Source organism: Pseudoliparis swirei, chromosome 23 (genome assembly GCF_029220125.1).
Source record: "Pseudoliparis swirei isolate HS2019 ecotype Mariana Trench chromosome 23, NWPU_hadal_v1, whole genome shotgun sequence".
Lineage (NCBI taxonomy): Eukaryota > Metazoa > Chordata > Actinopteri > Perciformes > Liparidae > Pseudoliparis > Pseudoliparis swirei.
In genome coordinates, this window is record NC_079410.1 from 13850421 (window position 1) to 13867471 (window position 17051).

The following is a 17051-nucleotide window of genomic DNA, read 5'->3' on the forward strand; positions in this document are numbered from 1 at the left end:
CCCAGAAACAGCACTAACAGCTACGTCATCAGGCTGGGAACATCTGTTTGCCTGTAGCACTGGGCTGAGGGCCTGGGAAAGAAAACGAGGTCTGCACACTAAATCAGATGTGTGTGTGTGTGGTCTATTACACTGATAAAAAGCGATCCTACCTGGTAGGCAAGCACATTCGTAGGAATGGTCGCTGGTCTGACGACAGGTGCCCCCATTAAGGCACTGAGATGGGGCACAGGGGAGGGTGGACACCTCACACGTGCGCCCGCTGTATCCAGGTTGGCACTGACAGCGGAAGGACCCATGGGTGTTCATGCAGAGGCCCGCGTTGAGGCACGCGCCAGGCTTGCGGCACTCGTCAATGTCATTGCGGCAATTCTTTCCCTGGAAGCCAGGTGGGCAGGAACAGTTGTAGTGGTTATTCCAATTGGCACAACGGGCCCCGTTGGCACAGGGACTTGTGGCACAGGCATCAATGAGGGAGCAGTCTTGGCCTGTAGATTAAATAGTGAAGTGTATCAAGTTAAAATAGGAACTTTCAATCTCCCCTCTCAGATCCGATCTTTGAAAACAAACTCTGATAGATGTACCTCTGAACCCTCTCTGGCACACACAAGTGTATTGTGGGATACCATTGACCACCTGGCTCTTGCAGGCTGCTCCGTTCAGACATGGCGATCGGTGACAGGGATCCGGGTGATGACAGAGAGGACCAATGAATCCCAGACGACATCTGGACAAACACATTCACAAACACATTAGGACAGTTTTGTTAAAACAGATCACAAGATGACAAACTAGGGTATTCAAGACCGAGCTGTGTTATGCTCCAGTGTAACTCAAAACCCATCCCAAGTTCTGGGTTTGGTAATCAGGGCCACTGAAACCTTGGCAAGGCCTGCTGCCTGACTCATTCATTGGCTTCATTAATGCTTCTGCACTAACCCTAACCCTAACCCAAATGTGTAATAACATGGCTTACCCCAATAGTACTTACCATGCAGTACATTACAAACCCACAAAGGGAGACACACATACAGGCAAACAATTACAAAATGAAGATGAAATCTTTGTCTTATGGGCTTCGCAAGGCACATTCTCTGTTATGTGCAGCTGAAAAGCCTCAGTTTCTAACATTCAGCTAACATTCTTCTCACACTGTTACATTTCTTCTGCACTTCAGCTGTTCTCTGTTCTCATTTATGAAAAAGAACACACCCAGAAACAGCAGTCTGGAAACAAGTCAATTGCCAACAACTACTGACATGAGAAAAAGGAGGACTACACACAGCACACATGAACCGAATAGGAGAAGCAGCTGTAGAAGATGAATGGAAGTACATTTCCAGTAATCCATCTCACATGCAATTTATGGAAAAAAAGACTTCTATCTTAAATCAATACAGCTACTTACAAACGATGGCACAACAGAGCTGAGCTACACTAAATAATGTGCTTGAACACATCATATGTGAGGAAATGAAGCTTCTCCTGATACTCTGCTAACACACTGCTCTCGCTACGTTGGCTGTGAGGACCTAAACCTGCTCCCCTCTGAACTTAAGATAAACATATACACATGGATTCCTATAGCTCACTGCAGAGGTCCTATGGGAGTTTAGACAAGGTGTGGACTTCCTAAGGAGGACAGTATGAGCTGCTAACTCTATACCCACTATGTAGCCCCTGGCTGGGGACAAGCCCCCTCTTCAAACAGGCTGTTTGATGCTGATGACAGGGCAGTGACGGCTGGGTTTTGGCCCGCCCTTGGGCTCGGTCTTCTCTTTTATTGGAGAAGAACCCCTGGGCAGGATCAACAATGGGTTTTCATCTATTCTCTTTTACAGGAGCATCGCCACTACACTAATGTTAGTTCATCGCTTACAAAAACAATTGAGACTCTTTCCTCTGGCCAGGGGTCTGAAGTTGCTCCAGGTATAAGCTAAGAAGGATGAACTGATCAGGATCTAAATTTTCAAGGAAATTACGTTCTTTCTTCTTGGCTGTTCTGCTCGGTTGAGATGAAAAAAAAGGGATACTTGACCAGCTTTAAAAAGACAAAAGAGAAAATTGGAAGAGCCACAGGGCAAGCATGAGAAAACCAGGCCCACGGGCTTTTCCACAAGAATGTACATATGCACAGAAACAGTGCAGCACAAAGAAAATTTCTCCAAAGTAATAGTTTGTCTTCAATTATCAATTATCTGAGCAAATATAAATGCTGTTGTCAATTAAGATTGTTCCCATGATGAGCAGTAAGGCACTGAAACTGGAGCACCAATGTTGGGCGAGTCAGTCAGATAGATAGTGCAGCTTCTTTTTCATCTCCTAAAGCCCCCCTGAACGCCAGCTTGCACCCCCCTCCCCCTCCCAACAACCCCCTTCTCTCACGCGCTGAGGGGTCAAATGTCAGAGGTCCCCCGTCTAATTGTGATGATAATGTCACTCAGGCTGCAGGGAGTGGGTTGGGGCTTCTCTGCAGCAGAGAATGTCTTTAGATGGTGGAATTGGTGGAGAGGGCGATGAAGAGGAGGAGAGAGTGGTTTGGTCCAGCAAGAATGTCATGTCATATTTCCTGTAATCCCTCGTCTCTTGCTATGAAAACACTGGACTCACTCCGTATGCACGATCCCGGTTGCCCTGGCAACCTCACAGACGAACAAGCAAGCCTGACACCCGACTCAACACCCTTCCCCACACTTTTGGTCCCCATGGCTTGGCTGGGTTTATTTAGAGGCAAATTAACTATGTCTGGAATCTCGGGTGTCACTAAAAAATGAAACACAAATGTGGCACAAAGGGGGCTTTGAAAGGGCCAAGGAAGAAAATCGCTTATAGAGCTGAAAAGTACAGATGATTCTGGAGCCACTCTGTACTGCAGGCATCTGACTGCTCATGAAAGCCAAAGAGTTACAGTCTTAACAGGCCGTTGTTCTAGAAACACCATTGTGACTCTCTTTGGACGGAGAATAACGTAAAAATCATTTCAGGATGTATTGTGTGTTCAAGTGCATGTTGAAGTCGCACCGCAGAGACTGAACTACTAGGTATTTGGAATAAAGTGTGTTCAGCTATGAGAATGAAGTTAATTTGTATGTATAAGTGTAGATATGTGTGTGTGTGGGAGTGTGTATAAAAATCACGATAGTAGTTGTGGCTGATAAATAATTTGTCCTCCCTTACAAATGCACACTGAACTGAGTAGCCAAAACACACAGTCTTTTGTTTAGAGCTGACTCACAGCCAACATGCTACTCCCATAACACACAAATCAGAGTGCTATCAGTGTGAAGACTGAGAGACATGCAACGTTGTCCTAGTGCACCTGAGAGTCTCCTTATCAGGCTCTTTACAACCTTGCAGATTCTACTACCTCTGGGAAAAGCAAGGCAGGAACTGTGCCTTCGCCTTGTCACCGCCTTATGAGTGGCGGATGTGGACGGCAGGTGCAGGCTGTTGTTGCGCAATGGGCCCCGAGTCATATTTAGTGTCGACTTCTGACCTTTGAGGAAGCGAGTGGAGCAGATGAGGAGGACGTCTTTGAGTACACTGGAGGGATGGCCAGAATGGGTAATCTCCCCGTGTCAACACATATGAGGACTAGTGCCAGCTGCAGAGCCCGGGACCGTGCATCTGTCCACATCTGTCATGGTACCTCTGGGTGTCTGGCATCTACATCTCCTGCCAGACTTTAAGCCAAAACAACTATGCTGTTTTTCTCATGGGAAATTCCGAGTAACTATAACCAACACACACACACACACACACACACACACACACACACACACACACACACACACACACACACACACACACACACACACACACACACACACACACACACACTGGCCATTTCACAACACTCAAAAGATGTAGTCATTGTTCACAAACACATGCATTAACAATTCTTCTGAACAGACTTTAAAGACTGTGACACGAAGGCACCACTGCAACAATGCAAACACATGCAACAATCACTACACACCCAAACACAAAGAAGAGAAACTTACAACCAGCCTCAGCCTCTGAGGAAGGGTAGTATCGTGAACCCATAAAAGAGAAGAGTAATAAAAGAAAGAAGAAAGACAATGGCAATTGTTAAACATTGAATGAAAAGGAATTTAAATAGCAAATTATCGTCCACGATACATTTCTTTGATATGAAATAAGAGGTTGCAGCAGTGCACTGGAATTTCTCAGTTTTAGTATGAAGATCATCTGACTAAAACAGTTTGATTTATGCAAGTGCTTTCTGTCACCTTCATGTGTGTAACACAATGCCAGTTTTCCTGCCTTCTGGGTCACTGAAGCAGGGTAACCTGAGCTCATCCTCTCCTATACAATAGCAGCTACTCTGCCAGAGGTCAGAAGGTGACTCACCTGTGAACAGAGAGGCTGTAATCGCTGACATGGTGCATACACAGTGTCATGCTCCACAAAGCAACAAGTATAAAGGAGTCTTCCTATCTCAGAGGGCAATTCCTAAAACTAATAGAGGAAAAGCGACAACAACAGAACCGCTATCTTTTGACTTTGGGCAAGATGTCCACATAAATATTGTAGTAGAGGAGCTCATACGAATTTGAAGAATTCATTTGAGTTTAAGGCTGCCAGAACAAAATATCGGAATCATTGCGAAACAGCGTCTCCTTTCTTCTCTCCACACAGACATCGTCCCCCCCCTCCTTTCTACAAGCAAGCAGGATCTACTCCTTAATGTGAGTCCTTACTGACACCACACTGCCAACAGGATCCTATCCACATCCCCCCCCCCCTCTTTCCAACAGCCTCCTCTGCTTCGCTCTCCACAGCTTGGCTCTTCCTTTCTCAGCAAAGAGCCAGATTGGGGGTTGGGGAGTGTTTTGTGGCCCAAATAAAAGAGCTAAAGTAGTCAGAACTCCTTTGTATAAAAGTGCTGGGGGGGGGGAGCAGTGACCCAAACAGCTAGTCTTTCAGGCCTGGGCTTACATGGACCAACAGGCCTGGGCTGTAGCCTGGCAACAGTAACCCATGGTGAGAGAGACCAGAGTGAGAAAAAGGGGGTGTTGGGAGAGAGGGTTTTGTAAGGACAGTTGGGGCACTTCAGAGGACTGATCCCCTTCATATGCAGGTAGCACTGAACGCCATGCGGCACCAATTCAGTCTGGTAATTAAGTATGATCATGTCTAAAAGGATGTGTGTTTCACAGTTTAAAGTTTGTTCCAACAATTGTGCTTTGACACACAATGGAGGTATTGAAATCTCCAGAAGGAGGTTTCCAGAGCTCCCCCAGAGCATGAATATTAAACATGTGAATATAAGGACATTTAACTTTCTCTTGAGAAAAAGCAGTCATGAATCTGACTAGAAAGCTAGGAAGGCTGCCAGTGCGTTCTTCTCACCTCACCTCTGATTCACATGTACGAGAACATAAATCCAGAATGCCAAGGAAATGTCTGGCATTTGCCTGACAGTGTGGACTGCATCGATCTTCTGCACCAAGTGAATAACAAAGTGTACCCTTGTTGCTAAGTGCTCTTTAATGCTGCTATGAAAAAGGACCCGATGAGAGATTTTTCGTTTTTTGTCGGTATGCTATCCAAACGAATGTGCCTCAAGTGTCCACAGATTTTTGGAAGAGTACTCCTTGACATTTTTCAAATAGTAACACATTTGCCCATAACCACATTTCATGAATCCCAGGGTTGAGGTCTTTCAAAGCATTCTCCACTGAACATAAAACCCCACCCAACCACCTAAACTGAACCAGATTCCATGAAACTGAAATGTTATAAGGACACCATCCCCAACTTAAAATGAAACATCAACTTCAAAACCATGTCCAATGTGTCTCATATTAGCCTTAACAGTAAAAACATGATGTGACAAAAATGATCTCAGATCTTCTAATGATTTTGTATTGTTATTTATTTTACAGCAAACATTTGTTGCACAATTAAAGAGGATTGAACAGAACTACAACTGATCAACCACACTCCAATTCAACAATGTTGACTGAAACCGCTGCACAGATTGACCAGCACACGCTTATAGTCTGTAAAGAATGATATTCTTTATGTTGCACTGGAAAAGGTTCTTAATAAGGAAAAGAGAACATACATAAAATCTCTATTGTCTTGACTGCTGTCAACAAAAGAAATAGTAGTTAAAGAACAGTCATACACATCCAAAACCTTAAATATGGAGACGGTAAACATTGAAATCAAGATGTCTGGGGAAAATGTGCTTGGTGGAAAAGTGAATGCCTTTTCCTGAATCATTTAATGATGGACCCATCCCTTCCTCTTCTAAAGGGGAGGGAGAGACTGGGAAATTTTGCTGGCGGGCCTCAGTTATTCCAATCACGCCTGCCCAAATGTCTCTTCAGAAGTCATCTTCTCACGGATAAGAACAAACAACTAGGGGACTTCTGAGAAAGGCTTATCCCTACAAAAGCATATGGTTCCGACAAACATTGAGTCCAAAAAGAAGAAGAATACACAAATGTCAACTGGATGTTCCTGTGCCGACTCACAATAATGTAAAATATTAAATTAATTAGTGGATGCTTTTTTCACATACTCAGATCCAAGTTCCAAGTAGTAAATGACAAAAAGGAGTTCAGCATATGTGGGGAGAATTATATCAAAGGTCCACAAAAAAACATGAGAAAGTTGGGGAGCATGGAGACCTGAGTAAGCTTCTTAAGCTTCTCTGATAAGACAGGATGTGCGTAACAGGGAGGTCAGAAGGCACAACTTCCTGTGATGGGGCCTGGGAACCACCACCAAGTCTCAAGTCATGACCCAAAGAGAAGAAAGGACAACAAACCCAAATCTTCCTCCCTATGATGGCATAACCCGTTGGTCAGACCGTACTCATCTCCCCACAGATATGACAACTCCTCCCCTGAAGTTATTTAAAACCACTGGGTCTAAAATGCATTACCTTCCCTTATTAATGACATTACAATGGCTCCATCTGCCTTTCAGGACAGCATGAGTGATATTGGCTATATGTTGCCCCACAAAATTGCAAAGTAATTGCAAATCAAACAAGTCATTCCAAACATCCCATTTCCAATGAGACTAGGCTGACAGTATTGTTAAAGGCATTCCTGAAGGGGCTACCAGGGTGAATGGATGGGAGGTATGGACAATAACCTGAAAGCACCAGAGGGACAGGAGGAATCTTACTAAACATTCCTTTCTAATCCACCATAAAGATGCCAAAGAAAACACTAGCCCCGAGGTGCTCTGAACTAAGCCAACAATATAAGCTGTCTCTTTTCTACGGTCGGTCAGTAAATATGTGCCTTGGCATGTGTGTATATTTCCACTTCTTGGTAAATTGCATACCTAAAAAATGCATTTATTTGGTAAATTAGCTTGTATTTTGACCCCATTTCACATTTGGAAAGGTTGGACTCTTCCCCTTGCGAAAATTAAGTTTTTCATTATTTAAATAAATCTAAAAGAATATGTGTCCTTTCTCTTTAAACAAATGAACGGTTCTCGCTATTTTTAAAGGGAAAGGGAAACTTTTTACGAGAGAAACAGAAGCCCACCCTCACTGGACAGTCTGCTCCCTATCAAATTCAAAGATGGCCTCTTCATCATGTTCTAAGAGGCTGGGAGATGTCGGGTCATAACAAAACACTCACAATTTATCTGCCAACTCTGCTACTGAGGCCAAGGGCAAAGCATTAATAACATAAAGGGGACCACTGTATCCATCCATGGGTCTCACGCAGCGAAGAAGACACACATTTATTTCCATTCAGCTCAGAGGAAAGAGTTGGACGTAATCTGCGATCTGCCACTGTGTTGAGACACAGAGGCAGAGGATGAGCCGCCGGAGCTGGGACGACACGCAGAGAGAGAAAGAGTGGACCTGGTTGCCGTTGCGCTGTGAGAGAGGCAACATGTGCTCGAGGGACTGTGAGCTACCGGCTTCATTCCTCCACGAGCTTGTCTCTCACAGTATGGGGGCGGCTGACTGCTCAATGGCAGCACCTGGCCCTATGCTTCCCCTTTGTCAAGATCTGACTTCACTGGATTACCATCACAACATCCACCAGCTGTCCTCTACGCGGCCCACCGCCCTCCCCGTCCCGCTACCCACTCCCTGCCCCCAGTCCGATCCCTCCAGCTGGATCCTCTCTGAATGACACCCTCTCAATCTGCCTAATTATCTATCCTCCGGCCACACCGATGTGGCCCTCGCAAGGCAGCACATTCTGCTCAAAGGGCGGAGCTGAGGGGCCAAAGGCTCTTCAACTGGACTTCCTGATTGCTCACATAGAAGGCCGCACTCTCCATGACACTACCAACCCTTCACTGTGAAGTTCAAAACTCTGGGCCACAGTAAGATCATAGAAAGAAGACTCATCGGGTACTAATTAAAATTTATTGTTTCGGAGAACAATGTGTCCGAAAATGTACAAATATGTACGCCATGTTGGGAAATGCTTTTTAGGACCTAGATAAAAGATTGCAGAGCCGACTATACGGAGCATCTTTTGAACAGACGTCCTACAAACCCTCCCAACATGCTTTTGTGCAGGCCTCAAACAAAGCCAACTGGTTGAAGAGAGGATTGGATGAACATTCACCAGTAATTAAACTATGCAACAGTTTATAACCAAAACAATTCGAATTGATTTATGTTTTAGAGTTACGTTGTTATGTTTTTTACGATAGGACTTTTACTTTCTGGTTTGGTAAAAGACACACTCCCACCAGTGCATGTGTCCATATAAACATGTCTTCAGACACAAAGTGCATCCATGTCAATGGTAATCATCTTCATCAAGTGCATTCTACCTATTTAATTGTAGTTAATTATAATTAAGTTGACTCATTAAATTACTGATCATAGGTGAATACTGGATTTCTCGATTCACAGGTTTGCAATTACAGTTGCACTATATAGAGTCACTGCCAGGTATGTACACTGGAGTTTCAGATTGGCAAATGCATGTGCCAAAATATTTTGTGTAACTGTAACTTTTAAAAAATTGGTATCACTTTAGGAATAGTGAATGCGATGTCATGTTCAACCTTTGTTGCAATCGCAGCGAAAGGAATTTATGGCTGACGCGCAGTTTCAGTCATTCTATAAAGGAAGTTAGTACCGAGGTTGGAATGCTCAACCCAATCGGACTAAACGCCTTTACTGGTTTTTACTGGGGAACGGAAAGAGGTGAAATGGGAATCCCTTGGTACACTTGAACAGTTTACTACTGTAATCTCCCGTAAGCATCTCTGGCCTGCAACCTCTACTAATCTGAGGAGTAGCCAGCACACTCAGAGGCACATAAATGACGAAGAGGATGGAGAACATTCCTTTCATGTTCAAGCTAAACTGTGTTGGTGTTTGCCAACAAGAGAGAAGATACATTGGTATCTGGGACAGTAACAATGGTAGCTGCCATACACTCAGTGTTACTGTCACTTGAGAAGATACCAGCCATAAGAAAAATGAAATAATGGAAGTGTCTGGACAACGGGCGGGAACAGATGAACATTCTCCAGACAAAGAACAGTGTGTGTGGTTTCTGTAGAACTGGGGCGATTTCAAGCAAAGTTTTTTCCTACTGGTTCTCTAAATTATTTTCAAATGCCAAAACATAGAAGCCTATCCGCATTTTGTTTCCGTCTCTGTACTCTGTGTATCGGCTTCACTTTGCTGTGGCTTTTCTTCTCTCCCTCTCGATGCCCTGTTCCGATGGTGCCCGGTTACAGGCAGGTATCTGGTAGAAGAAAGGATCTTTTCTGCTGTTTTCAACCTCCTGTTTCTGTGGGTTCCCATGGGGAAGGGGTGGGGTGGCTCCACCACTCACCTCTGTCTAGGACTGGTCTGACCACTCTGATGTGGCCACGCTCCGCTCCACTGCTATGCTCTGCCATGGGACTCTCTCTATGCTGTGTGGTAGGACATCGGACGTCCCCTTTCACTAGAAATCCTTTCCCTTTGCATTTTAAGTGCTTCATCTTCTTGGCACCAGCAAAGTGATGACACATGCCCAACTTTTACACCCCTAACACATGTGCACAGCACAAAGGGATTAAAGGAGAACAAAGGATGAATGCATGGTGTCTTCCATAAGAAAAACATTTGAAAACTAATGTTGAAACTAAGTAAAACATTGAGAGTGTGTTACTTTGACTTGTGGTAGGAAAGTGCTATGTCTGTGTGACATTGACACAAAATGATTTACTCAGAAAAACAATGTTGGATATGCTGAGAAAGAAAATATATGGCTTCATATAATTATACATTGACTCACTTAATGACACTCACCCATCTTGGCTCCAGCTAATGATTGAAAAAATGTGGGAGGTACTTGTTCCACATGCAGTGGAGTTGCACGTTGTCTAGTGTGCAATGGCGACGACTGGCAGGAAAATCACTTCATATAACTAAGTTGTTACTTTCATGTCTAGAAAAATAAATATATATGCATATAAATATATATGCATATAAATATATATAGGTACAAAGATGGCCTCATGTTTGCTTGTGAAAAGTGCATTCCTTGTAGTGGCTAAACTTTGAACCCTGTAGTATTCTAAAGTCCATGCCAATAAAATAATAAATGTACGGTTTTGGAGGGAAGCAGCTGCAACCCAGGAGGTTTTGTTCTATCAATGAAAGTATCGCCTCCATCTAAAACACTCAGGCATGTTTCCTAAGCTAAAGGGTTCTTAAAAAGGACAGATGACCCCTGGGCAAGACACTGTAGGCCATTTAACTTGACTATTGTCATAGATTCCCGCACAACCCCCCTCACCAATTTGAAAAACAAAAGCCTCATCATTGTCAAAAGATGTGAGAGCTCAAAAATACCCAAAGCTGGCAGCAAACCAAGAACATGTATAATAAACTGTTTTAAACCCTTGAAATGTACATAACACACAATAAAATACAGATATTGAAAACTTGACTTGTTATGTGCAGCATAATGCTGTAATGCATGTCTGATAAAACTCTTCAACAGGTGCAGAAGATGAGTGCAGCAAGCCAACATGTTGGGGCTTCAGAGTGATCATCTTTGTAGGCCTAACAATGTGCCCCATCTTTAACAGATATGTAAATATCTGAATTAAGAGCCAACAGAATATAAATAGAATATATTAACTTAATTGCTTTGGGGTAATTAAACTTAAGTATTGGACTAGATTTAATTATTACCCTGAACGATTGAAGAACCAACTGACAAATAACTGCCTGTCAATTGACACACAAGGAGCCAAGTGGTTTGAATGCCTTCCAAAAGCTGAGTTTATGAAGTATTAATGCAGGAGAAAAGGCAGATCTTTGCATATGTTCCACTTACATGCACTGAGATGGTGAATCTAAGCATGTCCCTCCATTTTCACAAGATCTGTATTTATCCGCACAACGGGACCCTGTTGAAATTAGAGAAATTTGTTAGAGAACCACACAACTGACACATTATTTGTTGTCATCCACTTTAACCTAAGGGAGGACAATGTAATCCTACAAGTAATTAATCTCAGCAACACCATAATTATCCTATGAGTTAGCAGATGATCATTGGTCAAATTGATGTAACCTCTTAAGCCTTAAGACTCATGTATTTAGTAGGCATTTTGCCACTTGTGGCCTCTCGCAGGCAGACACACAACACACACACACACACACACACACACGCCTGTTTGTTGTTTACTATGTCAAAATAGATAGTATTGATAGAAATGCATGCTGACATGAGATCGTTTCTGTCTGGAAATAAGTTGGTCTAAGAGACGTTAATTTATCATATCTGACAGTCATTGCTCAACCGCTTCGAAGGAGGAAAAAAAAAATCAGTTGTTTAAAAAGGTCTTTGTTTAGAAGTGGAGGGGGTGGCTGCGGCGCATCAGCCCTTGATCTAACTTAAACTAATTTGCACCCTGCCCCCTCCCCGCAAACAATAAATGCATTTTTGTAAAGTGGGCTATCGCTTTATGCATCATTTCACAAGCCCACGCTCCTCAGACACACATTTAAAGAGCTGCTGATGTTGGAGCGGCGTCTCCTCGGCGGGTTTCGGGGAGCAGCGCTCAGCCGCCAGCGGACTTGTCGCGCACCACACTAATCTTTGTAGGGACATTAGTTTCGTTGTAAACATTTTTTTTAATTAACACACACACAACTTTCCCCATGCAAACGTGTGAGATGTATACCCACACACAGAAAAAAAACAATTGTGTGCGTGTATTATATTTAGACAAAAACGTCTTCGGTATCGTCTCTATTATCTTTTGTGGGAACTCAAATTTCTAATACGTTACAAATAAAAAAAAGTGCAACATTGGTTGTGCACACGCACATGCACAGCGGTATACTCCCGATTGTATTTGGATTATATTTCAATTGGTTGTCCGGACATGTCCAGCCTGCCTTCGGATGAATAGCTACGACATTTAATGAATTCGACTCACCTTCACAAAGATGCATAAACAATAAAAATGACAAAATAATCCATGGAATATTCCCTTCCATTTCGGTGAAAAACTTCCAACGTTTTAAGTTGGGCTTTTAGTAGAAATACATCCTTTATAAAGTTCACATAAAAATAAAGGCTCCAAACTTGAGAGGGACTTTTTCATAAAGTCAGCCGGAGAGTGTCGCGTTAGGTCCCAATCCCGTATTATCCTCCGCAGCTCGGCCAAGGCTGCTGTGATTCTCCGTTAACCTCCTGAAACTTTTGAAAAACTTTTGCTTCCCGATCTTTCCCAGCGTCTGATATCACTCCGCCTCCTCTCTCTCTCTCTCTCTCTCTCTCTCTCTCTCTCTCTCTCTCTCTCTCTCTCTCTCTCTCTCTCTCGCTCGCTCGTTCCCGTGTGCAGAGCTTCCAAACATGCAGACTTCTACGCACTGACACCACACACACACACACCCCCAGGCACACACAACCACGCACACGCACACACACACACACACACACACACACACACACACACACACACACACACACACACACACACACACACACACACACACACACACACACACACACACACACAACATAGTTTGAATCATTTCGCTCCCCAGACATGAGAGAATGGAGTCAGGATAATTGAGTTCCAACTATGTTGAAGCAGTCAGGAAGTTCTGGACGCCAAACACAAATTAGTCATGAGACATTTATTGAAAATCTGTTTTTTATCAAGACACGTAGCAGAGCTTTCAGAAATTTCTTGTTCCAGAATCTGCATTCAATCAACAGGTGATGCATGTGGGTTGTTTCCATGTATATTGCACACGTATTTATGAAAAACACATTTAGAACATTTCTTCAGATATTAAGCTGATAATTTTTTGAGGGCAAAAACCTCAGAAAACCTGAAAATCCCTAATGTATCTCACATTAATTGATGATTATCTTCAGGATATCCCAAACCACATAAACGTTTTAAAATAAACACAAGGACTCCAGAGGTTGGAGAAATATGGAGGTTATATTCTACATGCTCATTCATTTTTATATGAATTATGATGGGTGTTTTATTTGCTGGCAAAATACCTAAAAGAACTGTGGGTGATAAAAAGTCAAAGCCTTTTAAATAACGAAATGTCGGCGGCTGCACCGTAACTTTATGCTAATGCTTAACAAAAAAGACAATTATTTATCATTAATTTTGTGCACGTATGCGTAAAAAGACAAATACCACTCATAGATTATTACTTAAAAGAATAGCTTCTGTGCTATGGCGGTCGACTAGAATGCGTCCGGTCCTGTGCAGGCTCTCTTGTGTTTTTGTTTGTTTGTTTACAGTCGATGCAGATAAGAGAGTGAATTGTGTTTACACGATAGCAGAGTGCAGACATTCCTGCTCTATCCCCACGGCCCCTGTGCTGAGCCTCAGCCTGCGCCTCCTCGGCCTGTTGCCGTGGACTCATTCTCCACAGCCGGCGTATAGTGCCTCGGTTGTTCTGCGGCACAGAGCGGAGCCGGTCGCTTACAGAGACAATAGCCTTGATTTGAATCATAAAAGGACTCCGGCATTATGACACAGTTTCTCTCTGCAGGGGAGGCCAGCGCACTAATATTCAAGCACATTGGCCCTGCGCCGCCGTCTCCCCCCCCCCCCCTCTCCATCACACTACTCCTGATCCTGGCCTTGAATAAATTACAGGCATGGGCCGGGCCATGAATGTAGCTGGCTGGTTTGGAGTGAAGTTCGTTAGTGCGTGTGACGTCATCTATATAGGGGTCAGTGAAAGGAGCTTGTTAGGCCTCACAGACACCTGCTTCATTTGGCACCCGCCATGTGTTGAACGTTGGGCAGTGCAACGTTTTCAACAGCTAGATTCAGCTTTTTCAGCACAGTCCCATGATCACTCAGTCCTGTATTCTTCACCAGCACGTGGATTCGACTGCAACTGATTACGATTACTCTTTAAAATCTCACCCAATCACGCCATCTTAATGCCGGCTTTCATCCAAGATCTCTGACTGCGTCTCCAGATGAAAGGGGAGACGATATAGCAACGAGGAGGAAGGCGTATATGGTTTATGTATGTTGCAAGTAGGTGTAAGATACACCGTATTTCTGTGTTTTCATCTGGTTGTGAAATATCTCTTTGACCCTCCCACTTGCACTCGCAGCTCATTCCAGCAGGTGTTGGCAGTATTTTGGCTTCCAGTTGGAGAAGGTCCCAGGGAGATATGTAATAGCGGGCTCAGGGGCAGACGGTTGTATTTACAGTATGTTGCTATCTAGGCACTCAAAGTCTACAAATGCCCCCGTTCGCCTTGTTCCTCCAAAAAAAAAGTCGAGACCTTGATCCTTTCATGAAAAACAAAGGCTGGCTTCTGGATGTCTGGCAGTGTTTTCACGAGTCGAGGCTGTTATCAGTCACATTGTTGAAACACAACTGCCAAAGAAACATATTGAATACACTAACGTGATCAGGGTTGTATGTGTTTCTTCCTGATTCTAATATTTTTTTGAACAATTGCATAAAAATAAATAGGCATTCAATCACAGTTAAATCCCACAATTTAATTCTTTTAATCTCAGGTATATAGATCAATACTTCATTCTCCTCGTAATGAGTTCTCAAACGCCGGTTTGTAATTCAACTTGTTGCAAACCTCGAAAGAGTGCTGCTGACAGATCCACAAGAGTCCCAGTGTTCTTCGCTCACAAGCTCCGATGCTTTGTTGGAGAGGATTACAATCTGTGCCACTTGACTCCAGAAAATAAAGAGCCAATGAGAACATTCCAGTTTGTCTTCTGTGCCTCTGATCTTATTAGTGGAGGTGGCTGCTCCAGCCCTTCCCTCCGGAAATATTACCTCTTCCAAGATTATTATTTCGGAAATGAAAGAACGGATGGATTAATTCTTGTGTGAACCACCTCTGGTTTCTTTGTGGGACATTTTTCATACGACAGTGTGAAAATTCTCATTTTGATGAAATCTTAATAACTTAACATCTTTGTCTCGTTATCTCTTCCGTCTCTCACACACTTCCTCCACCCCCTCCATACACACACACACACACAAACACACAAACACACACACACAGAGGAAATAAGTCAGTGTTTTGTTTGTATTGGAGAGAAAGTGTGAGAGTGGAAGCCTTGGCGACAAAGTTCTCGCGCAGGACTCAGGGGGAATCTTCAAGAACACAAACATAGACGAGACAGGTCAGGATTTATGACTGTGCCCGGTTGGAAGGAGAGCGGCTCCCTTTGAACAGTTGTGATCTTTGCTCATAGTTTTTTTCTCCAATTGCTCATACACTAAAATTAGACATAAAACACAATTATTGAGACTGATTCCCGCCAAACACCTAATGGCTTTATTTTCATCAATCCGGATGTAAGCACTAGATGCACAACAGCAATGGAGGCCAACATAGCAGCGAGAGTATTTCATTGAACTGTTTTGCCTTTATTGACTGATTACAATGAGATAAATACATATTTAGTTTGCTCAATACATTCATGTACGACACTCTATCAATATTCCTGTAAGATAAAAACCCAATAAAATGTTACAAGTGTTTTGGATCGAGCACAGCAATGTGTAACTGGTTTAAAGAGAGTCGGGCCGAGTGAACTGCGTGTGTGCCATATGGCGAATAGTTTTTTTAATAAATTATTAAGTGTTTGGAATGAAGTGTTTCATTTAGCTAAATATCTGAGGTTAGGGTGCTACTTGTGTCTGGTTGTGTGAATTGTGTGTCGCACTTGGAATAACCGAGCCAATTGTTTAAATCACAAAGTGATTATATCACAAAGTGATTTAAACAATTGTAAAAAAATGGTAATCAGGAAATCTCAGTGTACACATTTATTGTAGAAGCTGCCTTTCCAGCACCATCTTTCTGCTTTTGTATACCCAGCTGTACAAAGTACTCTGTAATTCCTCCCATTGAGCATTTGATACCTTGGGATAACACGCACTATTGTGAAGCACATTGCCAACAGAAAGGCTTTTATCCAGAACTGCATGTGAATGGTACGTTACGTTTGCAGTGTCAAGAGGGAAAGCTGACCAAAGCCATGTAGGGGAAGACCACCCATGGGCGAGAGGCAAAATACTACTCGTACTATCACTCGCCTCCTTGACCCAGCCTTCCTTTGCACTCACACAGCAGGGGAGTGTGTCCATATACTGCAGGGGTCAGTGAGACCAACATCAAATAATATGTCTAGAAAATTAATTATTTGTATTTTTACATACTCATGAGCAGCTTTGCAGCTGCGTAGCTGGTTGAGGTTAGGCATTTACTTTGAGGGTAGGCTTCAGGATAGCCCATTGGTCAGGACATAGAACCTGAACATGGACGCCTGGCCGACCCTCACACTAGAATGCTACACGGGGCTTGTCTTTCCCAGAATAGCATAATAATCATAATCATAATAACTTGATCGTTTAGTTTTGTAGTTTTGTTGACTAAACATAACCAAGTAGTTTTAAATAAAACCACAAAGGTATTCAGATGTTTAAAACTGCAAGTGTCCTTATGTTAGTAGTTAGGAATAAGAATGGGGCATTATTTAAAGTTACATACAAAAAGCTTGAAGTGCTGATACACGACATGAGAACT

General features: G+C 43.1%; 1 protein-coding gene across 2 annotated transcripts in view; it reads right to left on the bottom strand.

Moving 5' to 3' along the window:
* The window catches only part of notch3 (notch receptor 3), a 28870-nt gene extending 16218 nt beyond the window's left edge, over positions 1–12652 (bottom strand). For both annotated transcript variants that reach the window (XM_056407329.1, XM_056407330.1), the window contains exons 1-4: positions 12427–12652; positions 11316–11388; positions 585–727; positions 153–488 (exon numbers count right to left, since the gene is read on the bottom strand). In XM_056407329.1, the coding sequence (XP_056263304.1) occupies positions 153–488; positions 585–727; positions 11316–11388; positions 12427–12487 (613 nt within the window). In that variant the 5' untranslated portion in view covers positions 12488–12652. The remainder of the gene's footprint in view (positions 1–152; positions 489–584; positions 728–11315; positions 11389–12426) is intronic.
* Between the last annotated feature and the right edge of the window lie 4399 nt (positions 12653–17051).